The sequence below is a fragment of the Eumetopias jubatus genome, unplaced genomic scaffold, assembly GCF_037043125.1.
Source record: "Eumetopias jubatus isolate StellerSeaLion01/CBP00866 unplaced genomic scaffold, mEumJub1_p1.0 scaffold_1, whole genome shotgun sequence".
Taxonomy (NCBI): domain Eukaryota; kingdom Metazoa; phylum Chordata; class Mammalia; order Carnivora; family Otariidae; genus Eumetopias; species Eumetopias jubatus.
In genome coordinates, this window is record NW_028274807.1 from 119,019,584 (window position 1) to 119,046,541 (window position 26,958).

The 26,958-nt window shown below is 39.5% G+C and overlaps 1 protein-coding gene across 2 annotated transcripts in view; it reads right to left on the reverse strand.

Moving 5' to 3' along the window:
- Nucleotides 1-7,186: 7,186 nt before the first annotated feature.
- RASA2 (RAS p21 protein activator 2) overlaps nt 7,187-26,958 on the reverse strand; it is a 121,934-nt gene continuing 102,162 nt past the window's right edge. For both annotated transcript variants that reach the window (XM_028099244.2, XM_028099243.2), the window contains exons 20-24: nt 15,142-15,224; nt 14,219-14,427; nt 13,422-13,525; nt 12,882-13,071; nt 7,187-10,261 (exon numbers count right to left, since the gene is read on the reverse strand). In XM_028099244.2, the coding sequence (XP_027955045.1) occupies nt 10,231-10,261; nt 12,882-13,071; nt 13,422-13,525; nt 14,219-14,427; nt 15,142-15,224 (617 nt within the window). In that variant the 3' untranslated portion in view covers nt 7,187-10,230. The remainder of the gene's footprint in view (nt 10,262-12,881; nt 13,072-13,421; nt 13,526-14,218; nt 14,428-15,141; nt 15,225-26,958) is intronic.

Below are 26,958 nucleotides of genomic sequence, written 5' to 3' on the forward strand. Positions count from 1 at the left end.
TAGGGTTACTAAGTAAAACACAGAAATCTGCCTGGAACATACTTAAACGGTAAACTTACTTGTTTCCTTGAAATCTGAAATTACTTGGGTGTCCTATATTTTCTTCTATTTTTTTGGTACACGTCTCTTTATTGGAAAACTCTGGGAGGCACTAGGGACTCCTTAGATCCTGCTCCCTGGGCCTGCAGCTGCATGTGCTGCAGGGCTCTGTGTCCTGAGCCAGTGGCAGCGGATGAAGACACAGAAGCCCATGCCCAGGGTGGATATCAACCCCACTAGGAGCTGAGTCCCCGTCATCAGCATCAGTGAGCTGGGGAGGCTTCCTGGCATCAGAGGCCTGACTCAACTCAGGACAAGGCAACCTGTCTTCTGTCACCTGGTTGGAAGCCTCCTCAGGGGCCCTCCCAGAGGCCGCCAGGGCTCTTCCATGGAACAACCAGCAGGCCAGGCAGGTAACCTCACAACAGTCACACATAGCGCTCAAGGAAGCATCTCCCAGAAATTCCCACCTGTTTGCATCTCCCTGGAAGGAGCAGACCTCCTTGGTAGCATCAGAGGGTACCTGTGGATCCCAGACCAGCAGCTGGTAGGGAACATAGGTGCCATTAGGAGTATCAGTAAAGCTGAAGGCCTGGAAGGAGAGCTTCGATCTCTTGGGGACTTCTTGGGGCAGGGAGTGGGAAGGGTGTCCTTGCCATCCCCCAGGCACCCACAATGCCTGAGGAGACTGTAGTGTAGAGCCTGGTGGGGAATGGTCACACACTTGTCTACCCACAGCTGTAAGGGCTGACGGGAGCTGTCAACCATGGCATGTTCCACATGGAGCTCAGAGCCTGGGAAAACAGTGCTGATGTTGGTGGGGTCTGGAGACTCCAGCACAACCCTGTCCTGGGCTGTAGGAAGGTATGGACCAGGCCAAAGTCTCATGCTGATGTCCAGTCATCCATCCCCAGCTAGGGAGCCAGTCATCAAGGAGTCTGGGGGTGAGATGGGGGCCTCTGGGCACCTGACCATACAGCTGACTTGATGGCAGTGGGCAGCAATGGCGGGCTGCTTGGAGTGTCTAGGTGGGGGTGTTTAGACCAACGTCAGTTAAAGAATTCCACTGTTTTGCCTGAGATCCTGCAGCTGCAGACACCCCCAGAGCAAGAGGAGTCCCGACCCCAGTGCCTCGATCCTGTCTCACTAGTTATATTTTATTTTCTAAATCTGGCAACTCCTCCCCACCCCCTGCCAGTGAGGCATCCACATGGGAAGCCGTGCTGTGGTGGGAATTTCTACAGCCTTTCCTACCCCAATTCAGGATTGTTTTGGAAGTGAAACTGCCTTAAAGGGGTAGAGTATAGGGTCAGAGGGTTGGTGGGAGGTCAGAGGAAGAACCTGAGAGGCAGGCGGGGCCTACATGAGAGTTTTTGATTCAGCACATTAAGAAATTTCCTCTTGGCAAGGGGCCACTGTTTCAGCCAGTGCACCTTCCCCTCCATGTGGTTCTGCCCACCGGGGCCTGGCTCAGGGGTCTGACCTCTCTTCTTCGGCTCTCTGTTCCCCAGGCCCAGCAGCTGTCCGCTGCTCTTCAATGGACTCCTTACAATGACAAGTGAAGGGTTCCAGGGGACAGAAGACTAAAGAACAAGCTCTTCTCCTATCCGCCACCCCCTGGGGCTGGTTGAACTGGAACTGCAGGAAATTGCAAGAAAATTCGATCTGGGTTTGAGCAAATACCCCTTGAACTATAATTGGAAACTTGAATCCCGCCCCACATTTGCAAGGATGGCTGAAAAAACAAAAGTTAACTGAATTTTGGCACTTCTAGTTACTGCTATTTAAGACATGCAGAGTATGTGATTTACTTTCATACTGCATTTTCGTGGTCTGTTTGTAAGTTTTCATACATTTCTCAATATGTAGATAAAATACTTTCAAACAGTGGTTAATTTATGCATTTCCATCTCTCTCTCTTTTTAAAGATTTTATTTATTTGAGAGAGAAAGCACAAGGGTGGGGAGGGGCAGAGGGAGAGGAAGCAGCAGCCTCCCTGCTGAGTGAGGAACCTGACTAGGGGCTTGAACTCAGGATCCTGGGATCATGATCTGAGCTGAAGGCAGATGCTTAACCGACTGAGCCACTCAGGCGCCCCTGTGTCCCTCTCTTAAACTGAGCAAGTCTTTTTTTTAAAGCTATTTATTTATTTGACAGAGAGAGAGCGAGCACAAGGGGGCAGAGCAGGCAGAGGGAGAAGCAGGCTTCCTGCTGAGCAGGGAGACTGATGCGGCACACAAACCCAGGACCCTGGGATCGTGACCTGAGCCAAAGGCAGATGCTTAACTGACTGAGCCACCCAAGCGCCCTGAGCAAGTCTTTTTATTTCCATAAGCATTTAAGTAAAATAAAAAAAGTCAAATTAAAATGTTAAAACGTAAATTACCAAATAGTGTCTTTACTTGTGAAAGTGAATGATTTGCTTCATCTTCTTGCTATAAATGATTTTGAATTTTAGCACTTTTAGTTTTAGGCACTTTTTTTTTTTTAAAGAAGGCTCCACACCCAGTGTGGAGCCCACTGTGGAATTTGAACTCACAACTCTGAGATCAGAGACTGAGCTGAGATTAAGAGTCAGATGCTTACCCAACTGAGCCACCCAGGCACCCCCAGCTCTTTTAAACCACCACCAAAGGGGCGCCTGGGTGGCTCACTTGTTAAGTGTCTGCCTTCGGCTCAGGTCATGATCCCGGGGTCCTGGGATCGAGCCCCACATTGGGCTCCCTGCTCGTTAGGAAGCTTGCTTCTCCCTCTCCCACTCCCCCTGCTTGTGTTCCCTCTCTTGCTGTGTCTCTGTCAAATAAATAAAATCTTAAAAAAAAAAAAAAGATTAAACCACCACCCAAAAGTGCCAATTGAATTCCAAAATGATCATTACACTATTAAGGGCTACAGGTTTTAACTTCCTCCACGGTTCTTATAAATAATGGGTGGGGCAGGGGAGGGGCTTGCTGTAAGACCTAAAGCCAGCCAGAGGGGAGAATGGCCGCATCTGTGCCTCATCTTCTCTGGGGTCACTGGAAGGGCTGATTATCAGCCAAAATGCTATCCTCTGTGACATTAAAATGCAACTGTCAGTCCCTTTGGCTCATTTGAATCCAAATAAAAACTGTGGTCACAAGTCAGTGCCAGCTTTGCCTTTTTAAAGCTGCTTTTTGTCTACAAATTGTTAAAAGATAAACCGCAGCATATGAACAATTTTAAGTTTATCGGAGTGAAAATCAGTTGCAATCAGGCAGCGCCACGCTGGAAGTGGCTAGGAGCTCTCTGCAGCAGGAGTCTGGGGAGAGATACAGAGAAGATGCAGAAACGAAGAAAGGAAATTATTGACTGGCTACAGCTTAAAGCCTAGTGGCTGTCACTGCTGTCCTTAGGTTTTTTTTTTTAAGATTTTATTTATTTGAGAGAGAATGAAATAGAGAGAGAGAAAGAATGAGATAGAGAGAGAGAGAGCATGGGGGGGGAGGTTCAGGGGGAGAAGCAGGCTCCCTGCTGAGCGGGGAGCCCGATGCGGGACTCGATCCCGGGACTCCAGGATCATGACCTGAGCCGAAGGCAGTCGCTTAACCAACTGAGCCACCCAGGCGCCCCTGTCCTTAGGTTTTGATTTTGTAACCTTGAGGCATGTATAGGCTTAGATTTTGGTTTGCTTACATAGGCGGCCATGGTATTAGGGCCACCTCAGTCTAACGGCCTCTTTGTTTAATTATTTCAACACTTGAGCAGAATTGGGTGCTGGGCTCTCTTCCTACACCAGGCTGTTTCACTCGTAAATCAGTGACTTCTTTAACGCCTGGGACCCTATTAATTCCTCCAAGGACGACCGGAAGAGGATTATAATACAGTCTACAGGGTCTGTCAATGCTGCTAAATTGGTCTATAGTCGTGGAGCCCTGGGGGAGGGAGCAAGGCATATTCCGTCAAGAAAGATCCACAGAAGGAATCAAATTATCTACACAAACTGCTGGGGAGGGACTAATGGGAGGGACCCTGGGGGTTGTGTTGTGAGTATGGAACTTGTAGAAGGATCTTCGGGTCACTCTGGTCTGGTCTCTAGCTCGACCACGAACTTGAAGGCATCATCTTAGGACTCCGGGATTTAACAGAGTGCTTAGTGCATAGCAAGGGCCCAACACCTTGCTCTTGAAGACAAAAACTTAAAAATTTTACATGTATAGGGGAACAAAACCTAAAGAGGTTAACTGACCAAGATCATAAAAGTAGTTTCTAGCTGGGTTGTGACTTTCAGTCAAGGCCGTTGCTGCTCCATCATTAGCCATCGTATGTCGTTCATTCGTGGAATGTGCATTAAGTCTCCTCATCTAAGGGCGAGGGGCTGTGGGGTACAATAAGGCCCTCTTCACCCTCAGAATCATTGACAATCTACTGAGGAAGATATGATAACTGGATAAAATGAGATACAATATATCCTAGTACTTACTAAGTGATTTAAGTGAATCTTTTCTAGGAATCCTTTCCATGGACACAGATAAAGCACAAACAAACCTCCTGTTACAGTCTTTCCTATCTCGGTAAATAACCAGTTGCTTAAGCTACTGCATCTTCCTAGACTCCTTTCTTTCTCCCACATTCCTCTCAACAAATCCTGTTGGTTCTATCTTCAGTTCTACCCAGAATCTAAGTTACTCCTCATACACTCTGTACTATCACCCCGAGGCCCAGCCGCCGATCCCTCACAGGATTAGGGTATTAGCTGACTGGCTTGCCTATTTCCTCCTGTGCCTTCCTCGAGACCTCTTTCAATTCAGCAGTCACAGCAATCCACAGAAGGTACGTGGGTCAACGTCATTTCACTGCTCAATACCCTCCACCACCGGGCTCCTACCATTCCCCTCACTCATTTGGCTCTGGCCACACTAATGTCCTTGCTGTCTCTGAGCACACCCCGCATTTTATTTCTTCTGCCTATGCATTATATTTCTTCCTTCACACATCCATAGGACTCCCTTTCCTCACCCCTTCGTTCAAACTCTCCTTCCTGGTGAGGCCTGCCTTGACGACCTCATTTCCCAGTGTACCCCCACACTTTCTGGCCCCACGCGTGGCACTCCCTGTCTCCTGGCCTTGTTATGCCCCGTCATACTTACCACCTGATAGCTTTTACTTTATTCAGGCTTCCTTCTCCCTGTGGGTTCTAAGCTCCAGCAAAACAGTGATTTTGACAGTATCCTCACTCCCGACACAAATTTTGATGTAGAATTTAGGAATGAGACTCAAGCTCAGGATTTGGAATTTAATACATCAGCCCACGTTCCAGTGTTTCCCAAACTTTAAAAATGTGTTCCACATTAACACAAGTATCTCAGGCTCTGTATTGAAAAGGGCCTCCAGGTGAGAATCATGGTCCCACCCACGCATCTGTATCAGTAAGATTTTGTTGAGCTTTTTCTGTCGTTTGAATTACAAAAAGAGGTGTTTGTATTTTCAAGGGTAAAATTGTAACGTTGACTATGCCTTTTCAAACTATATACCGCCCCCCCGCCCCGCAGCCCTCTGTCTCCTCTGGGAGATTCCGATAGGCCTCTCTAGGGGTCACTTACCCCATCCTGCATTGAGAATCCATCTAAAATGATGGGTGCTTCTTGAACAGCCAGTGCGGCTTTCTCAGTTCTCAGTTGAGAAATATGCTAAATTTGGAAAACAATGTTGTTCACTACAGGCAAAAGAATTCTTCCTTGATGAGCAAAAACTTTATATATTTAAGGACTACACGCCACGTCAAAAAGTAGATCGACACAAGGAAAGCACAAAGGTTCTGATGGTATGAAACAAAGAGGATTTGAACTACAAGGCAGAAAACAAAACAAATCTTTTTTTTTAATTTTTTTTTATTTAAACAAAACAAATCTTGACAGGACTTTCAACAGGTTACACCACCTCTGTTGCTAACATAAAATGCAGGCATAAGCTTAAAATATGGTGCAAATGGTATCACCAAGCTAAGAAGTCAAATGGCAAAATTACAAGCCAAAGAATGAACCTTTTGGTCACAGAAGATCAAACCTCAGGTAAGAATGCCTATGAGGAATCAAGACCAATAGTCTCTGAACATGGGTCCGTTGAGTTTGAAGCATGTCATGTCTACTCAAGAAAGGTTATTCTCTGAAGGTCACTGACTTGGGCGTAGTAGTGTCAGCAATCAGAATCCAGCAGTGCGAACTATGCCTTCTTATTCTGGTGTACACATAAAGGGACTTCATTTGGCCTCAGGGTTCTCCTCTTTTGGAATCACGCAGTTTTGAAAGGGAGAAGTATGGCACCCTTTCTCATTAAAGAACTAGCTTGTTTACATCAAAGAATATAACTCGAAGTCTTTGACGTTTCTGACAAGTTCTTTTCTAATACATGAGCTAGCCTGAGTAGGATTCTGGTATTCTGATAAAAGTAGGATCCCTAGATAATCAGAACCCAATTCCTTCCTCTTTATTAACCTTAAGCTCTTCTGGAGTTACAAGGGCTAAGTTTTACGGAGGTTTATTTAGAAATGCTAAGAGGGCTGCTGTGGCCCTAATGGGGAAGTATTCTGGCTTCTCTCCTCGGGGGCACAAGTTACCCACTAACCTGGTCTTTGGTGCTGTTGCTTTATATTCTCTAGACAGGTCAGCAAGATGGCACAACATAGTCAAATTCTAACATCTGGAAGGACTGCACTGAAGGTCAAGCTACAGGGCAGAGTAATGTACAGGAGTCAGTGTAGGACCTGAGTAACCAGAAGCTCTGATGTCAACTCTTTTGAGAAAAGTAGAAATGGAATTCTTCAAAAAGTCTAAGATAGGCTGAAAAAGTCAGCTCTGAACTACTTACCCAGACAGGGACAGGGGTGGAATACAATCCTGCATGCTGGACGTGCCCGGCTATCGGGAATGAAGGGATCCTGCATGGTGCCTCTATACTGGAGGTCCTCAAAACAAGTCTGTTGAACGAATGAGCGAATAAGGACCACAGTCCATCAAAAATCAGCCAAGTTAAGTGCAAGAAAAGAATCCTGAGCACTTTTAAAACAGATGGCTTTGCTCTTCTTTGTTACTGAGAACTTCTCATGTTTGCTATTCCCTTAGTGATAGGCAAGGTACAATAATTTTAAGAAATCTTAAATCAGTAAGAAAGTAAGGTCTCACAGAGAATAGACAGGCTTCTTGTAATTTATTTGAGTTATTTCCAAGCGACAGTTACAAAAGTTTTTAATTTTTATAATACTCTTGATAAGAAAATAAAATTTAAATAAAAATACATTCTCAACAATACAACATGGTTACACAAATTCTTAACTACATTAAGTTTTGATAACTTACATATTCAAATTGGACACTGTAAAAACCAATATTTACTAGCAACATATTAATTTCCAAGTTAATAAAAACGGAAGCAGATAATATCGGTCAAGACAGGTAATTTAACTCTAGAATGAGTCCTGTATTTTTCGCATACTGTAAGGACACCTAAAAGGCTTTTTATAGAATTGTCATTACAGGATGTACCGTTAAAACAAATTAAAGGTGCTTTTACTTAAAAAAAAAAAAAAAAGGAAAAAAATCTGTTTTCTAAAACCTGGCATGAATGAACCTTTCTGATAAATGAATGAAATTAGGCTTCAGAAACAAACAAAAGCCACATCATTCATCGCCTTTTTTTTTTAATAATAAGGAAAATCTAGTTTTGACATTTAACCATTACCCGTGACATTATAAACATATTTCTTTGGCAAATAAAATCATTCAATTTGATAAATTATATTCCTGGGGGTAAAAAACTTAGCTATTGCCATCATCTTAGTAAATGAATATTAAAAAACCAAACTAAAAAAAAAACACAACAAACAATAACAAGAATAGATCACCACAACTACAACTGATGGAAATGGCTAAACTAAGAACCAGAACTGGCATTTATGGCAAGAGTTTTTAAATCATCCTTTTCTCTCCTTCTAAGCATTTTCAGGTTTTCAGGGTGAAGTGAGCTGCCATGTATTTTTTTTCAAGTGTGGAAAAGGCAGAGAAAGCAGATCTGGTAGCAAAAATCAAAGTACTCGTAAGTATAACAGTAGAGGAATGAGGCCCTTGGAAGCAAGTACCTAGGTTATTGTAGGGTCCTACTGACACGGTCTCTTATTTCAGTAGACTTTCAAAGAAGATTAATTTCACATTACTTCTTTTTGGCTGTGCCAAGCTGGTTAATTCCAGTCAAATAGGCTGTTTAAAAGTGTCATGTGAAGAAAATAACTATATGACTAAACTCTTCCGTTCAAATTCAGAGTTATGTATTCACACAGCCTTGGCCCCTTTGACAATGCCATGATCTTTAAAGGCAGTCATGATTGGGGATTTGATATTAGAAATACTTAAAAAATATTTCTTTTGCCTTGAAGAAAAGCAGAGGGCTAAAACAGCCACTAAAGAATGTGGTACTTGGCAATGCTCACATGTCCTTTTCAGGTAGACATCTCAGAGACTCTTAAAAGGAAATTTCAATCTGAATGAAATTCAGCAATGAGAAATTTATTAAATGGTTAAATTCTTTCACATTTATAAATCAGTGTAATTTATGGAATACACAAGCTCATAAAATTTAAAGGAGTCTTTCAAACTTGTCTTTAAAGTGGGCAGGAATAAACCTACCATAATGGAGACTAGGACCGATTCTTAAATAAAACCAATTGATTTTCACAAGTCGTTTAGAGAAATACATTGCTCAGTTATAATCATTTCTGGAACTCTGATTGTGTGCCAATGGTCTTTAAAAAAATTCCCTAGTAACAATATAATTTAAAAACAATTACTCACCAATAACAAAATTGGCAAAGTGTATCCTGATATATAGCTTATGGTCAGGAAAACAAAAAAAGCACTACTAGCTAGACTTACATTAATAAGTCACAGTTTTAAACAGAAATATGTAAATACTCCAAGGTTCAAAGTACCACATTTAGAAAATGTTTTAAATTTTAAAAGACAAAATAAGAGTACCATGGTTTTTAATACTGATGAAGCAATGTGTATCCCTCTTAACTTCAAGGAGGCAACTTGCTTCGACTGCTTATTTACAATAACGGTTTTGAGGATAAAAGTAAATTATTAGGGAAAAACAGGATTCAAACAGTTGCTTGCCCAAACTCCATTTGGCTAGCAGGAAATAAGAAAACAGCAATGAAATATAAACATTTTCAGGAAAGCACTATTTCTAGACTTAAACACTGATCATTCAACTGATCATAAAGATTAGATACCACAGAGTATCTAAAGTATAATCTGGGGCAGCCAGATTATTAAAGTGCGCCAAGTGACTGTTTTCTAGTTAGCTCTCACCCTCACACTAGGAGGAGGGCATCCTCACGGTGGCCCTTATAATAACAGGTGAAGTCAAGTGATTCTTCCACCACCTTCTTTCACCGACTACTGTCTCTTCTTTTTCAGAAGAGATGTCCTTACAAGTCACGTTAACTTGAACTTTCAAATCAAGAAAATGAGTACCTGATATTTAAAACAATGAAAAAAAATTTAGTGGTCTCACTGTATTTCATCTGCCATCACTCATCCCAAATGTAAACAAGATGCGCACAACAGTATATGTTCCCTGATTCCTCCTGAGTTCTGTTTACATCTTTAAATAGGCAAAAGGAGCTACCAACCTTCAAGGATGCTCTGGCAGTTTTCAAAAGTCCCTACTGTAATCTGTAATGACTAACAGACGAAAGGAAAATCTTTTTTTTTCTTTTTTGAAGAGGGAGGGTCTGATGAACTAAATGGAAAGCTCTGAATTGTCATGGACTGGATTTTCTAGTAAAACACAATATTGGCAGTATAGAGCAGGCACTAATGGTAGTGAAAAGTCCACAGAACATGGAGTGTCACAGGAAGAGATGGTTTCTTGTTATGGAGGAGTTCTCCTTTTGTTATAAAGCTTCTTTAGGAAGATTCTATTAAAAAGAAGCTGCAGACACATGGCTTTTGACATAAAAGATACAAAGGGAATCTTGAATTTCAAATTCTCTAGTAATGCATCAATAGCAGGATTCCCAGTTACTTTCAATTATTAAATATTAAATACAATGTGAATATAGGTGACACTGAAGCCAATGTTCATTCTTAAATACCAGGAACAAAATAAACAATGAATTGAAAAACTCCAACAAAAATAGTATTTTCCAGTTCTTCTGAATCAGTTGGTCATACTCTAAGATGTTTTTCCTACAATTGGATTTTCCCTAGAAAATAAAAGAAAACCATTTTTCAAAAGATAGATATATAACATTTTAAAAAGTGACAAATTATCTCACAGTATCCATTAAGTATTTGTAATTTTCCCTTGATAATCTCTCAAGTCTTTTTTTTTTTTTTTTACGATTTTATTTATTTATTTGTCAGAGAGTGAGAACACAAGCAGGGGGAATGGCAGGCAGAGGGAGAAGCAGGTTCCCTGCTGAGCAAGGAGCCCGATGTGGGACTCGATCCCAGGACCCAGGACCGACTGAGCCAGCCAGGCATCTCTCTCATGTCTAGTCTTATTTCATTAACTCAACAAGTATTTACTGATCATTAAATGTTAGGCACTATTTTAGAAGCTGTGGATACAGCAGTGAACAAAATAGACAAAACCTTGCTCTCACGGAGCTTACTTTCTGTTACAGGGAAAGTAAAATGAACAAGGAAACTAGTACAAGATAGACTGATTTTCTTTTAAGATTTATTTATTTATTGGTGGAGGGGAGAGGGAGCATGAGCACCTGTGTGCTTAGAGGGAAGGGCAGAGGAGAGAAGCAGACTCTCACTGAGTGGGGAGACAGGGGTAGGGCTTGATCTCACAACTCAAGTGGAAATCAAGAGCTGGACACTCAACCTACCGAGCCATCCCGGGCACCCCAAGAGACTGATATATATATATATATTTTTTTTTTTTAAAGATTTTATTTATTTATTTGAGAGAGAGAAAGTACAAGTGAGGTGAAGGGCAGAGGGAGAAGCAGGCTCTCTGCTGAGCAGGGAGCCCGACGTGGGGCCCGATCCCAGGACTCCGATATCATGACCTGAGCCGAAGGCAGACACCCAACAGACTGAGCCATTCAGTGAACCAAGACTGATATTTTTTAATGGAGAAAAATAAAGGTGAGAAAAGGTAGGGTGGTCAGGGGTGGGGGATAGGTACTATTTAAGAAGAGTGGTCAAGCACTGGCTAGGACCTCAAATGGAAATTTCTGGGGACTCCAGGAAAACTATATTAGCACTGCTGGAAGAGAACCCATTACACTAATGTCGAGAAGACAGGATTCGGATGGTTACAATAACCTTTTTCTATCTGGGGAGAACACACATCTGTCAAACTGATTTTTATTGTTCATAAACCACAAATATAATTAATAATCACATTTTTTAAAGAGAGAGAGTGGGGAGGGGCAAAGAGTGATGGGGAGAGAGAATCCCAAGCACACTCCTTGCCCAGAGCAGAGCCTGGGGAGGGGGTTCCCCTCAATCTACAATCTTGAGATCATGAGCTGAAACCAAGAGTCAGATGCTCGACTGACTGAGCCACCTAGGTGCCCCAATAATCACATTATTTTTAAAGAACGCTTAAAACAGTGGGGCCAGTATTCAAAGCCCCTCACTAATCAACTGTATGACCTTGAACAAAGCACTTAACATCTGTGAGCCTCAGTTTCTCTAGCTGTAAAATAGGAATATAACCATGTTGGACTGATGTGAGGATGAATGAGACAGTGTACACTGTGGACTAAGAACGATCCCCTCCCTATTCACCTCTGTGCAAACAGAACTCTGATCCTAGTGCTGATACTGTGCAGCCCCATGTTCCAGGGAAAGCTGGGGGTAACTTTAGATAAGGTTCTTTTCTCTTAGTGAGAAGGAAATAATGTCTTTCTGCCTCTGGATACTATTATATAAAAATAGTGAACTGTTGCAGCTCATCCATGACCATGAAGGGACAAACCTTAGGAAGACAGAAATCATCTTGTTGAGGACGGGTAAGTAGCTGGATGGTCCTTGATAACAATATTGAGTTGCTGGACCAACCAACTATGGAAGTTAGGACTTAATTTGTGAGATTAAAAAATTTCCTCTTGTGGGGCGCCTGGATGGCTCAGCTGCCTTCGGCTTGGGTCATGATCTCAGAGCCCTGGGATCGAGCCCCGCATCAGGCTCTGTGCTCAGTGAGTTTGCTTCTCCCTCTCCCTCTGCCCTACCCTGCAGCTCGTGCTCTCTCTCTCAAATAATAAGTAAATAAAATCTTAAAAAAAATAAATTAAAATAAAACTTTTCCTATTGGTTAAGCCACCTCAGTGGGGATTCTAAAAACACGCTACATAATATGATGTAAAATAGGTACAGTGCCTGGTGGTGGACTAAGCTCCTAATAAAGTGTTAGACATTGCTGCTGTTTTCCACTGTAATAGTCACCTACATCTGAGATGGGTTCAAAGAATCAACTATAAAGTACTTGTAGCATTTTCACAGGTGATTTTTTTTTCAGTACTTAGTATGTATAAGGCACTGTGGAAGATATTAAGATGGAAAAGTAAGGGTAAAAACAAAACAAGAACAAAAGCTACTACGTATTTGACTTAACGAAATAATGTGAACATTAAAAGTGGCGATCAAGTACAGCACCAATATAACGAAACAATAGCAGAACTGCAAAGACAAAGACCACTGTGTGAGTGGCCAGGGGAACTTTTTCACAAGAGAAAGGTTCTGAGCTCGGTCTTGAAAGATGAAGGTAAGCAGGAAGTCTGCATATCAGTGTGAGTAAAGAGTAGTAGTTGGAATCTCACACGATGTTTACAAATACGTTTAAAGAATCTTAAGAATACTTACTTGCTCCCATATTTTGCACTACTTGATCTTTTCTTCCTATACTGTTCATGAGGTTCATCTAGCTTCTCTATGATGCTTTTAATTTGCTGAATTGTCTTAAAGGTTGTTACAGAATCCTCAATTACAAAGTTAGAATAATCATCAGGCTCTTTCTGTGGTCCTTGGTAGACTGCTATAGTTCCACAAGCCTCTAAAAGGAGCAGTAAAATCTCTTATCAGAAAACTAATTCCATAAATGTAATTTTTAGTATACATAAGAACTTTCTGAGTGTCTCAAGCTGGGAAGACTTCCCCTGGAAATGCACAGATAACCCACATACTTTCATTTTATTAATTACGAACAGCCCATTTATGCAAAAAAAGTATCTTTGTGAGTATCTGTGAAAAATGCCCCTTTGGGAGTTTAATCAATGTCCACATAAGCAACATTTTGGTAAAGCTACGAGTATTTTCAACTTTAAGATAATGCCAAAGCAATTACTTCAGGAATTGGTAACAAAGGATCATGGTTATATAAAAATATTTTAATTGTATATTTACCTTCCATTTTCTGCAGCTTAAGTAAACTGAGGGTAAAAAGGGAATAAATTCTTTCTGTTTCTCTGTCTTCATCAATATCTATTTGGATGTCTGCAGGGACACCTCTATGATAAAAATGAAATTAAAGACATTGAAAAATTTCATTTTGTTAACATGCCAAAGACTTTTGGTGACTTGAGATTAAAAAGCAGAACCTCAGAACTTTGCAGGAGGAAACTCAGAAATCTAGTCTCATTTGACAATAAAATGGGGCCAAGAGAGTTTTGGTCATTCTAGCACTCTAATCCAAAATCCAATCTAAAGAGAAATCATTTTCATAACACCTATACTTCAGCACAAAAGCAATACATTACTTCTTAAGTCCATAGGGCTACAATGGCTATTCCATACAATTAGAAAGAGAATGCAAAGTTCTTCCTTGCTCAGGCTTATGCATCTACTTCCGACATTGCTCGCCCCCACCTCACTTTTTTTGACTTGTGCCAACCACTATTTATTTGAGAACATTTTCATCACCCCAAGAAGAAACCCTGTATCCATTAGCACTCCCCAAACCTTCCTCCCTCCAGGCCATCACAACCACCAATCTACTTTCTGTCTATAAATTTACGTATTCTGGATATTTTTTATAAAAGTCATCATATAGTATATGGCCTGTTTCTGGCTTCTTTCACTTGGCATTTTTCAAGGTCCACCCATGTTGCAGCATGTATCAATACTTTATTCCATTTTATGGCTGATAATATTTCATTCTATTGATATACCACACTGCTTTTTTTAATCAGAAAGAAACTTACGCAGTACATGGCTTGCAGCCGAGAGCGTTCTCACTGGTCTCCAGACAGCAGAGCCAGTTTCCGTTGAGATATGCAGAGGGGTGATAAAAGCTGAGCCTGTTCTGATTGCATCGGCTCACCCTGCAGAGTACGTCTATCCATTCATTAGCTTCTACACAATTATTTGCCTGGACATAGAGTGGTTTCTCCATATGTATTACTTGGAACATCTTCATAGGCAATTAAGATAAAAAGTTAGTAACAGAGTCTAAAAACCAACACAGTACAAACAGAAAAAGGTATAATAAGAGAAAAATAGTTTGCTTGGCTAGATAACTGCTGCTCAGGTATCTTACAAATTGTTACTTTTCAAGTAAATTAGTTCCAAGGACAATCTGAGTCACATGGTACTAAGTACAACAGAATATAATTTTTAGAAGTCACACATGTCCAAAGAATGGACTATCATATAAATAGGAATGAAGGGAGGGAACTGCAGATGGAGGAAAAAGTATGAGTAAGGGAAAAGCAGTGGGAGAATACAGAGAAACAGGAAATCACCCTGATTGCTTTGAGTATACAGTACATAAGATTGCACAGACTGGCTGGGACTATATTATTAAAGACTTGAATGTCAAGTTGAAAGGTCAGATTAGAGAAGTACTGAGAAAAGTACCTTTAACTTAATAGGCTAGGCAGACTATATAAGGCATCAATAACAATGGACAATTTTATTTTTAAACATTTTATTTAAAAAAAATTTTATTTGAGTATAATGGAGACACAATGTTAGTTTCAGGAAAAATAATGGACAATTTTAAGACAGTTCTAGCCAACAATTAAAATAGTAATGATTAATGGCAAATACAAAACAACCTTGAAAATTTTCAATCAAGTAATATGTGCAATTTAAAAAGCTTTAAGTGATTATTCATGTAACTTACATTTTTCTTATTGAAAGAGCTCTCTTCCAGTTTTTCCACAGCAAGAATGTTTTTCACTGGAATTGTGTAAATTGCATCTTTGCCTAAATAATAAAAGAAGTAGAACAAAATTAAAATGATTTCCATCAGAATTATGAGGTTAATTACATAAGGTTTAAGCTCATCCTCTTCACAGTAGAAATGTAAGTAACCTAAAGATTTCCTAAAGATATACATATAAGCATTCTTTTGTTTTATGGAACAGATGAATTTTGCTTGTTTTCTGTAAGTTACTTTCTCTTTACCTTTTTCAATAGAAAATTTAAAACATTTTTAAAGAAAAATATGGGAATAAATTTGATCTTGATATAGAAAACTAGAATGTTGTTATATTTTGTAACAATTACATGGGAACTGAAAAAATAATATACTTAGCAGTAGAGGCCTGGTCAATCTTGCCCAGACATGTAATTTTCTTTCAGGGAGTTCTCACGTAAGGGGTGAATCAGACTGCTAAGCGGATTTTTCTGTTTTAACAGTCTAATATTTAAGGGATTGACCCTGAAAACAAGATTTAAAATTGAAAAGTTGTTTATTACTATCATATATTGGCTGAACAGATGACTAGAACTACCAAATTTACTCTAAGAGATATAGGGAACAAGAGTAAACATTTTATTTGGTAGAGTGAATCATTTACACCTAATTTAAGAATTTGGAAATTTGAGTTTGCCTTTTAAAGGAACTCCACTGTAATATGGCATGATGATATGACGCATTTTGATTTACAATTTACCTGAGAATAGACTATATCTCACATCATAGAAACTATAAGCAAATATAATTATGGCTTTTCCTGGTCATTTTGTAATGTTCTCAGAAAAATCGAAGCTTTGCTTTAATTCTCCCAGAGTTTAAAGCAGAGTTTAATGACACGTATACTGAAGCGCTGGAAGTTAAGAACTCGATGTTCATACTGGTCCATGGGTTAATGTACAGCTTTCTGGTCAAAGACAATTATTTGGTTAGTAAATGTTTTGGGTCTTGAACAGACAGGTTAACCCAAAATATTTGTTAAGCCCGGCTGCTGGTATAAAATCTAAAATTTGTGTAATTCAAGCAGATCTGATGTATAATTTTTTAGAAAAGATAAAGTTACTTAATTAAACTATCATACATTTAATGTCTAGTATATACCAGACACTCTTCTAACCACCTGGGATACAGCAGTAAACAGAACAAAAAAGGCCCCTAATGAAGTATGCATTTCAGTCTGGAAAGACTGACAAAAGACAAATATTAGGTAGACATAGATGTTATAATGAAAATAACCTAAGGTGATATAATAGAAAGTAGCTGGGAAGTTCCTTTAAATTAGATGGTTAGGGAAAACTTTTCTCAGGAAACAACATTTAAATTCAACAAATACAAATCCTAAGTGCATGAGAAAATAAGACTATCACCAGTATCCTGGAAGCAGACAAGATCAAATTTATGGCAGCGGGGGGAGGAGAGAGTAAACTGAAGGAAGCCACAGCCCGAACCACATGTAGGAAAAGACATCTGCAAAAGTAGTAGTTAGAAGACAGCTTCAAGCCAGAGTCATTGGACACAGACAGCCGGGGAATGGGGACGGACGGACGGACACACGGACACACACACACACACACACACACACACACACACACACACACACACACAATCAGGATGATTAACAGGTCAGCTGCCTCAGCTTGTCCCAAGCGGCAGTCAACAGAGGTTTGTTTCCCAGGCTAAGCAGCAATGGTGCCTACTGGGGTGGCAGAGCGGTGCCCGTCACAGGTAGTCGCTGGCCCTCAGGAGGGAAGGAGAGCACGCACACCAGAAGACGAGCAGCAGGTTTGCCCCTCGGCAGCCTGTCCTGTACCTCCCTCACAACCACTGGCAGTAAGCTACCGAACACTCAAGCAGGTGAACAGAGTGTAAAAACACACAGATGAGCAAATTGCCAAAAAGATCACCAAACGATGAGGGAAATCAGCACCCTGAGACACAGACACAACAAAGAGGGTAAACTTTGAGGAAATGAAGGATACAATGAAGTACCTATGGGTACTGATCTACATGGAGTAGCACCACAGAGATTCCAGAGAATTTAGTAATTTTGCAGGAAGTTTCTATCTTTAGATTTGTTTAACACACACAGCAATCACATACCCTAGAACTGCTGTATTTGTTCATTTCTGGGCAAATTATAACATAGCATATGTAGAGAAAGTATATTGCTTCCAGGCACATATACTATCATGATGTCATCAGAGTTACCTTCACAGTTACTAGTGTTAACTGGAATGAATTGCAAGGTGATTAGATTTTACTGAGGACTCTCCAAAAATACAGTACAAAAGGACAAAGAAACAGAAAGTTAAAAAAGTTAAGAGCCATGACGGATGGATGTATAAATTTCAATACCTAATAAGAATTCCAGAAACAGACCAGAAAGAGTGTTCAGGAGAAAATGACCAATGAAAATGTCCCAGAGATTAAAAAAAAAAAAAAGAGGAATCTCCAGACTGAAAGGATCCAACAAGTGCTGAGCAGCATGGAAGGAAAAAGTCCATAACCTCACACTGGGGAGTAAAATACTAGAACTTGAAGGCTAAAGAAAAATAAGAGTTACTAGGAAAAAAAAAAATAAGAGTTACTAGGGAGAGGAATCAAGACACAATCAGACTGACATCAAGATTCTCACCAGCAACAAAGGAAACTAGCAAACCATCTTCAAAGTTCTCAGGGAAAATGATTTTAAATTGTCTATCATTCAAGAGTAAGGGTGAAATAGACTTTTTTAAAAAACTATGCATGGACTCAGAAAATATACCAGTCATAAAGCCTACTGAAATAATTCTTTGAGGAAGCACTCCTGCAAAATAAGTAATAAATGCAGGAAAAGGCAAATATGTAAGAAATAGTGCTGAGCAAAGAAATCAGCAAAACTGACAAATATGGATAGAAAATCATGAAAGAATAATGTAAGAAGGCAAAAGAAAAAGAAAATCTAGTCTTAACAGTTCCATATGACTTCATTATGGAGATGCTTGGGAAATAAATTGAAAGCAACCTATTATCCTTTTCCTAAGTGAATGGGGACTTTGACTTACTGTAGACATTAAGTTAAACATCTAAGTTTAAATTTGTTAACAATCTTAGAGTACAAATAGGATGCCCAAATTCTCTCACGGGGTGGGGGACGGAGGGGGAGAAAGCATGCAATCAAGGGCTTGATTATTCCAAAAAAAGGCAGGAAAGGAAAAATAAACCTAATGAACAAAAAAGCCTAGTAAATAGAGAATACAAAACAAAGCAGTAATCATAGTAATCACAATAAATGTGAGTGCATTAAATTTCCCCTTAAGGGGCGCCTGGCTGGCTCAGTCATTAAGCGTCTGCCTTCGGCTCAGGTCATGATCCCAGGGTCCTGAGTTTGAGCCCCGCATCAGGCTCTCTGCTCAGCAGAGAGCCTGCTTCTCCCTCCCCCTGCCTGCAGCTCCCCCTGCTTAGGCTGTCTCTGTGTCAAATAAATAAATAAAATCTTAAAAAAAGATGAACGAAACCCAGTTTCAGTTAAAATTTCTATGACCTCTTCAAAAAGTTGAACCTAGAGTTACCATATGACTCATCAATTCCATCCCTAGGCGTATATACCCAAAAGAACCAAAAAACATTATATCCACAAAAGCTTATACAGGAATATTCAGAGCAGAATCATTCACAATAGGAAAAAACTGGAAACAATCTGTCCAACTTTTGAATGGATAAACAAGATCTGGCTTATATCCATACAATGTAATATTATTCAGCCATAAAAGGAATAAAGTACTGACTCAGGCTATATCACGGATGAGCTTGGAAGACATTATGCTAAGAGAAAGAAGCCACTCTTAAAAGGTTATATATTTTTCTGGGTTTTATGCACAAACAATGAATCATGGAACACTACATCAAAAACTAATGATGTAATCTATGGTGATTAACATAACAATAAAAAGATTCTCAAACAGAAAAAAAGTTATATATTTTATATGAGTCCATTTATAGGAAATGCCCAGCACAGGCAAATCCACAGACATAGAAAGTAAATAGATGGTTGTTAGGAGCTAGGAGAATGGAGGAGTGGAGAGTGACTGCTAATGGGCAGAGGGCTTCTTTCTGGGGTGAGAAAATGTCCTGGAACTAGTGATCTTACAACTTTGTGAATATAACAAAAAAAGCTTTCTGGGATTTGAAGTAGGACTGTGTTAAAATCAGGATAAATTTGAGAAGTTTGAGAAATGACTTCTTAAAAAATACTGAATTTTCAAATCCAAAAACATGATGTACGCCTTTTATGCCTTCCTTATTTTATCTTAACACTGTTCTATAGTTTTCAGGGCAGAAGCCTTGTACTTCACTGGTTAATTTATTCTTAATTATTTTGGGGGGGGCACTGTAAATGGTATTTTAAAAATTTCATTTTCTAACCATTTCCTTCCAGTGTATAGAAATACAGTTGATTTGTATATATCAATCATGTATTCCATGGCCTCACTAAATTCATTTATTGGTTCAAGTACTTGTTTTGAAGATTCCTTAGGATATTCTACATATGCCTTCTCCTCCCCCTTTTTTGGCCTTATTACATTACCACCTCCAGGACAATGTTGAGTAGAAATGATCTAAGTAGATAATCCTTGCTTTGCTCCTGATCTTGGATATGATGTTCTCTTTATTTATTGATATGACTGTGTTTAAGCTATCATTTTGCTATTTCTTGTTACATTTTGTTTCCTATTTATTGCATCTGATTTTTGCTCCTCTGTTCTTCCCCTCCTGCCGTATTTATTTATTTACTTTTTGGGTAAAGGAGAGGGGATGGGCTATACTTTTTTCCCTAAAAATGTTTTTGTTCTAGCGATTATAGTATATAGCCCTGATTATGGTCTACTTAAAATTAAAAAATTAAAATTATTGTGTCACTTCACATAAAATATAAGGGCTTTGCAAATAATTTACTCCAGTCCTGTATTTTGCATCTACATTTATTATGAACTGTGCAATTCAATGTTACAAATTTTGCTTATTAAACAGTTGCTTTTTAAGGAAAATGAGAGAAAAGACATTCTTACATTTACCTACATATTTACCATTTCCAGTGTTCTTCATTCCTTCCTGTTGATCTAAGTTTCCATCTGGTGTTATTTCACTTCAGCCTGAAGAATTTCCTTTAGCATTCCTACAGTGAAAACCTGTTTGCAATGGAGTCTCCCAGCTTTCATTTACCTAAAGGATATTTTCATTTTTAAAGTAAATTTTCACTAGAATTCTAGGTTGAGCGTTTTATTTTCCTCAGCATTTTAAAGAGGTCATTCTATTGTCTTTTTGCTTTGGTTGCTTCTTATGAGAAGTTAGCTGTCAAGTGTATTGTTGTTCTCCTGTATGCAATTTGTCTTCTGTTCTTCCGCTTTTGAGATTTTTCTGTATCTCTTTGGTTTAATTTAATTATATATGTCTAAGTGTGATTTTCTTTGTATTTATCACACTTGGAGGTCACTGAGTTTCTTAGATCTGTAAAATAATGTTTTTCACCACATCTGAGGCCATTATTTCTTTAAATATTTTTTCTGCTCTACTCTTTACTCTCCTTCTGACACCAACCAGGCACATGTTAGGCTGTCTGATATTGTTCCAAAAGCCACTGAGGTTCTATTGTTTGTTTGTTTGTTTTCTCTCCTAGTCTTTTTTCTCTGTGTTCCCAGATTGGATAATTTCTACTAATCTATCTTCAAGTTCCCTGAACTTTTCTTTAATATTTCAGTTGAAAATATTGCACTTTTGGATTTCCATTTGATTCCTTTTAATAGTTTCGAGTGTTTCTTTTGCTGAAATCCTTCGTTTCTTTACTCATGACTATCTTTTACAGTAAGTCCTTCAAGTACTTGTAATACTTGTAAAAAAGATGAACAGAAATTTCATCTGTTCATGTCTGTATGTCCTATTTTACTGTTTCTTCTCAAACTTGTTAATGTTTCATTGTATACTGGACCTAAGGAATGACACACTGTAGAGACTGGATTCAGTTACCTTCCCTTGAACAATGACATTAGTTAAATCACTCTGAGACCTGGTTTTATACCTTAATCTTAGGACAGTCTTTACTGCTGAGTCACTGCCTTTTTGCTATTTCAATGAAAACCCCAGGGTGTTCATTAAGCCCTTCTAAAATTCCAAAATGTTTCTCCTGGGGAGAAAAGGAATTGAAATTTCGGATCATCTTTTTAAGTCTTTCCCGATACTACTTTTTAGTAGCTTCTTTGCACTTCCCCCTTGCATACGCAGGTGAAGAGTCAGCCAAGGATTCCCAGGGAGTTCATATACACATTGGAAGGCTCATCCTCTTTTCTCCTCAATTTCCAGCTCCTCTTTAACTGTATCTTCTAGTACCTCAAGCCAATAAAACTGTGGCTTCCTACTTGAATTTCAGCCATCTCACACTGCACAGGTTAGGAGTGCCTTCAGAGAGAAAAGCCATATAATAATATTCCAGCATGTCTCCCATTTTTGAGGGTCAAATCCCTCAGAGTTGTCCTATATAGTCTTCCAAGTTAATTGGATAATTTCTACTAATCTATGTTATCTATGAAAGAATTAGTCTAATACTGACACACTGCATTTTATTGTGTGTTGCTTTATTGCACTTCACAGATACTGTGTTTTTTTATAAATCGAAGGCCTGTGGTAACCCTGCATCAAGCAAGTCTATTGGTACCATTTTTCCAACAGCATTTGCTCTTTTTGTGTCTGTGTCACATTTTGGTAATTCTCACAATATTTCAAACTTTCCATTATTATATTTGTTATGGTGATTAGTGATCTTTGATATTACTACTCTAATTCTTCTGGGGTACCATGAATTATGCCCATATAAGACAGCAAACTTAATTGATAAATGTTGTGTGTGTTCTGAATGTTCTACCAACGAGCCATTCTCCCATGTCTCTCCCTCTCCTTGGTCCTCCCTATTCTCTGAGACACAACAATACTGAAATTAGGCCAATTAATAACCCTACCATCGCCTCTAAGTGTTCAAGTGGAAGGGAGAGTTGTACATCTCACTTTGAATCAAAAGCTAGAAATTATTAAGCTTAGTGAGGAAGGAATGTCAAAAGCCAAGACAGGCCAAAAGCTAGGCCTTCTTGTGCCAAACAGCCAAGGTGTGAATGCAACAGAAAAGCTCTTGAAGGAAATTAAAAGTGTGACTCCAGGGGAACACATGAATGATAAGAAACTGAAACAGCCTTATTGCTGATATGGAGACAGTTTTAGTAGTCAGAACAGATGATCACACCAGCTACAACATTTCCTTAAGCCAAAGCCTAATCTAGAGCAAGGCCCTAACTCTCTTCAATTCTATCAAGGCTAACAGAAGTGAGGAAGCTGCACAAGAAGTTTGAAGCTAGCAGAAAAAGAAGGAAAGAAGCTTGTGCTTCTCCATAGCACAAAAGTACAGAGTGAAGCAGCAAGTGCTGACGTAGAAGCTGCAGCAAGTTATTTAGAAGATCTAGCTAAGATAATTGATAAAGGTGGCTATACTAAACAACAGATATTCCATGTAGATAAAAGTCTTATACTGGAAGAAGATGCCATCTAGGACTTTCACAACTAGAGAGAAGTCAATGCCTGGCTTCAAGGCTTCAAAGCCTTAAAGGACAGGCTCTCTTGTTAGGAACATATGTAGCTGACTTTAAGTTGAAGCCAATGCTCATTTACATTCTAAAAATCCTAAGGCCCTTAAAAATTATGCTAAATCTACTCTGCCTGTGCTCTATAATTGGAACAAAGCCTGGATGACAGCACATCTGTTTACAACATAATGTAGTCTATATTTTAAGCCAACTGTTCAGACTTACTGCTCAGAAAAAGACATTCCTTTCAAAATATTAAGGCTCCTGACAATGTACCCAGTCACCCAAGTGCTCTGATGAGGATATACAACGAGATTAGTGTTGTTTTCGTGCCTGCTAACACAACATCCATTCTGTAGCCCATGGATCAAGGAGTAATTTTGACTTTAAAGTCTTAACAGTTAACATTTCATAAGGCTATAGCTGCCACAGATGCTGGTTCCTCTGAAGGATCTGAGCAACATAACTGAAACCTTCTGGAAAGGATTTACCATTCTAGATGCCATTAAGAACATTTGTAATTTTTAAGAAGTCAAAATATCAACATTAACAGGAGTTTGGAAGAAAGTTGATTCTAGCCCTCCTTGATAACTTTGAGTGGTTTAAGACTTCAGTGGAGGAAGTAACTGCAGATGTGTTGGAAGGAACACGAGAACTAGAGTTAGAAGTGGAGCCTGAAGATGTGACTGACCTACTGTAATTTCAAGGTAAAAGTTTAATGGATAAGGAGTCTTATTACGGATGAGCAAAGAACGTAGTTTTTTTTTTAAAGATTTTATTTATTTATTTGAGACAGAATGAGAGAGAGAGAGCATGAGAGGGGGGAGGGTCAGAGGAAGAAGCAGACTCCCTGCTGAGCAGGGAGCCCGATGCGGGACTCGATCCCAGGACTTTAGGATCATGACCTGAGCTGAAGGCAGTCGCCTAACCAACTGAGCCACCCAGGCGCCCCAAGAAAGTAGTTCTTGAAATGGAATCTACTCTTGTGAAGACTAGTAAAATGACAACAGGACTTAGAGCATTATCTAAACTTAATTAATAAAGCAGTGGAAGAGTTTGAGAGGATGGACTTGGATTTTTTTTTTTTTAAAGATTTTATTTATTTGGGGGCGCCTGGGTGGCTCAGTTGGTTAAGCGACTGCCTTCGGCTCAGGTCATGATCCTGGAGTCCCGGGATTGAGTCCCACATCGGGCTCCCTGCTCAGCAGGGCGTCTGCTTCTCCCTCTGACCCTCCCCCCTCTCATGTGCTCTCTCTCTCTCTCTCATTCTCGCTCTCTCAAATAAATAAATAAATAAAATCTTAAAAAAAAAAGATTTTATTTATTTGACAGAGACACAGCGAGAGAGGGAACACAAGCAGGGGGAGTGGGAGAGGGAGAAGCAGGCCTCCTGCTGAGCAGGGAGCCCGATGCGGGGCTCCATCCCAGGACCCCGGGACTATGACCTGAGCCAAAGGCAGTCGCCTAATGACTGAGCCACCCAGGTGCCCCTGACTCGGATTTTGAAAGAAGTTCTACTGTGGGTAAAATGCTATCAAACAGCATCACATGCTACAGAAAAATCATTTGTGAAAAAAACAACTGATGTGGCAAATTTCATAGTTGTCTCATTTTATGAAATTGCCAGAGCTACCCACCCTTCAGCAATTACCACCCTGAGTAGCCAGCAGCCAAACATCAAGGCAAGACCTCTCCACCAGCAAAAAGATTACAACTTGCTGAAAAACTCAGAAGATGGTATTTTTTTAAGCAAAGTATTTTTAAATTAAGGTACGCATTGTCTTTTTTAGACATAACGCTATTGCACACTTAATAGACCACAGTAGAGCATAAAGGTAACTTTTACATACATTGGGAAGCCAAAAAATTCATTTGACTCACTTTACTGTGAATTAGCTTTATTGCTGTGATCTGGAACCAAACCCACCGTATCTCTGAGGTATGGCTGTACACGCTCCTTCACTATGAAAACCCCGGGTCTGTTTTTAAAAGGTCACTTCAGCAGTGTAGTCGTGTAAGCTCGAATCCCTGGAGTTATCCTTGTCTTGCCTCTTTCTCACTCTTCATATCTGATCCTCTAGCAAAGCACCTGAGTACTATCTTTATAAAGATCCAGAATGTGAGGGGCGCCTGACGGCGCAGTCGTTAAGTGTCTGCCTTTGGCTCAAGTCGTGATGGGTATGAGCCCCGCATCAGGTTCCCTGCTCGGTAGGAAGCCTGCTTCTCCCTCTGCCTGACACTCCCCTGGCTTGTGCTCTCTCTCTGTCAAATAAATAAAAACTTAAAAAAAAAAAAAGATACAGAATGTGATCCACTTTTATTGCCTCCATTGCTACCAACCGGTCCAAGCCATTATCTTTGCTCCCTTGAACTATTACAATGCCTCTTAACTGGTCTCCTCACCCCCTTCAATCTATTCTCCACGTAGTATGAGTGGTTGATCCTATTAAAACATAAGTCAAATGATGTAATTCCTCTCTTTAAAGCTCTCCAATGCCTTTCCATCTTTGACTCAGAGTAGAAGTTTTAGAATGGCCCACAAAGCCCTAAAAATATCTAGCTTCTCCATGACCTTTTTGACCTAAGTTCCTAGGACTACCCTTTTACTCTTTTTTCCCCTCCTTAGCCACAAGAGCTTTCTCTTATCTCTTGAATACTCTAGGCATGCTTCTGTTTCACGGCCTTTGTACTGGCTGCTGTTAACTATGCATCATTATTACCCCAAATATCCACATGACTCACTCCCTTATCATCTTTAGGTCTTTGTTCAAATGACACTTTCTTAGTGAAGCCCTCCCTGGCTAGACTTTTTAATACTGCAACTCTCCTCATAAGCCTATCATTCTCTATTCCCTTTCTCTGCTTTATTTTTGTCCACCTCATTTCCAATATACTACATACTTTTTTTGTTCATCATCTATCACTTAAAATTCCACAAGGGCAAAAATTTTGGTATGTTTTGTTTACTACTGTTTTCTCTAGAGCTTAGGACAGCATCTGGCACATACTAGGCACTCAATAAAATATTTGTTGAGTGAATGTATGACTGCAACATTGGTGTTCTTTAGCTACCAAAGAAAAAAATGCTGCAGAACGCAGTGTGTAAAAGTATGAGCAGGTGAAAATGAATTCAACCTAAATGTACTGAGATTTATGTTTCAAACATCATCAAAGTTTCTTTTATATTGTCCATAGGCTATATGAACTGGAACATTTGATATCACATGGAAGTTGTGTATGCTGTATGTATCTGTGTATATCAGGTCTCCCAAGAGTAGACAATACCTAATCAAGTTTGGAGAACACAGAATGGATTTCAGAGATGAATCTGTTAATAACCTATTATTAGTACTCTTGGTGGAAATTTCGGAAACCTAGAGCAGTGGTTCTTAAAGTAATTCAGATGATAATATATCTGGAAGACATGGTGCTCTTTGAAGAACACCATTTATTAAGAACATTTACGACATGGTTTAATGAAGATAGTAAAAAATGGTCCCTGACATTGAGGATCTCACAGACTAGAAGAAGAGGCAGACAAAAGTAAGGACTACATGGTGTGACAGGAGTTATTCCTAAGGTGATAAAGAAACAGAATAAGGGAATAGCTCAACTGAAGTGGCTAGAGGCTTATAACTGACTTCCATAAACAGCTGATAATTGATCTGAGGCTTAAAAGGACAACAAATTACACAGGTGAAGAAGGAAAGAAAGGAATTTCTAGGTATAGCATATGCAAAAGCATGAAGGTAAAAGAGCACATGTTAAAGAGGCTGGAAGTCAATAACTCATTTGATTTCAGCATACAACTAGAAGAACTTTTATTTATAGAAGATGACTACACTGCAATATAGCAATATAAAACCATAATCACAAGCATACATATTCATAAAAAACTGTCAATATAATCATGACTGATTGCTGAGTGCCCTACAATACTCATTTGCCACACATTAATCTAGTTGTATTGAAGATAAGTTGCATACTATTACTTGTTAGTGATTACCTAAGCAGGCATCAAAACCTTAACAACTTACTTAGGAAAAACCCTTAAAATTGAGAACATTCTATTAATTCCTTTTCCAGGAAAATGGGAAAAGACCATACTATTTGATTCTAAGTAATAAAAATACTTGGT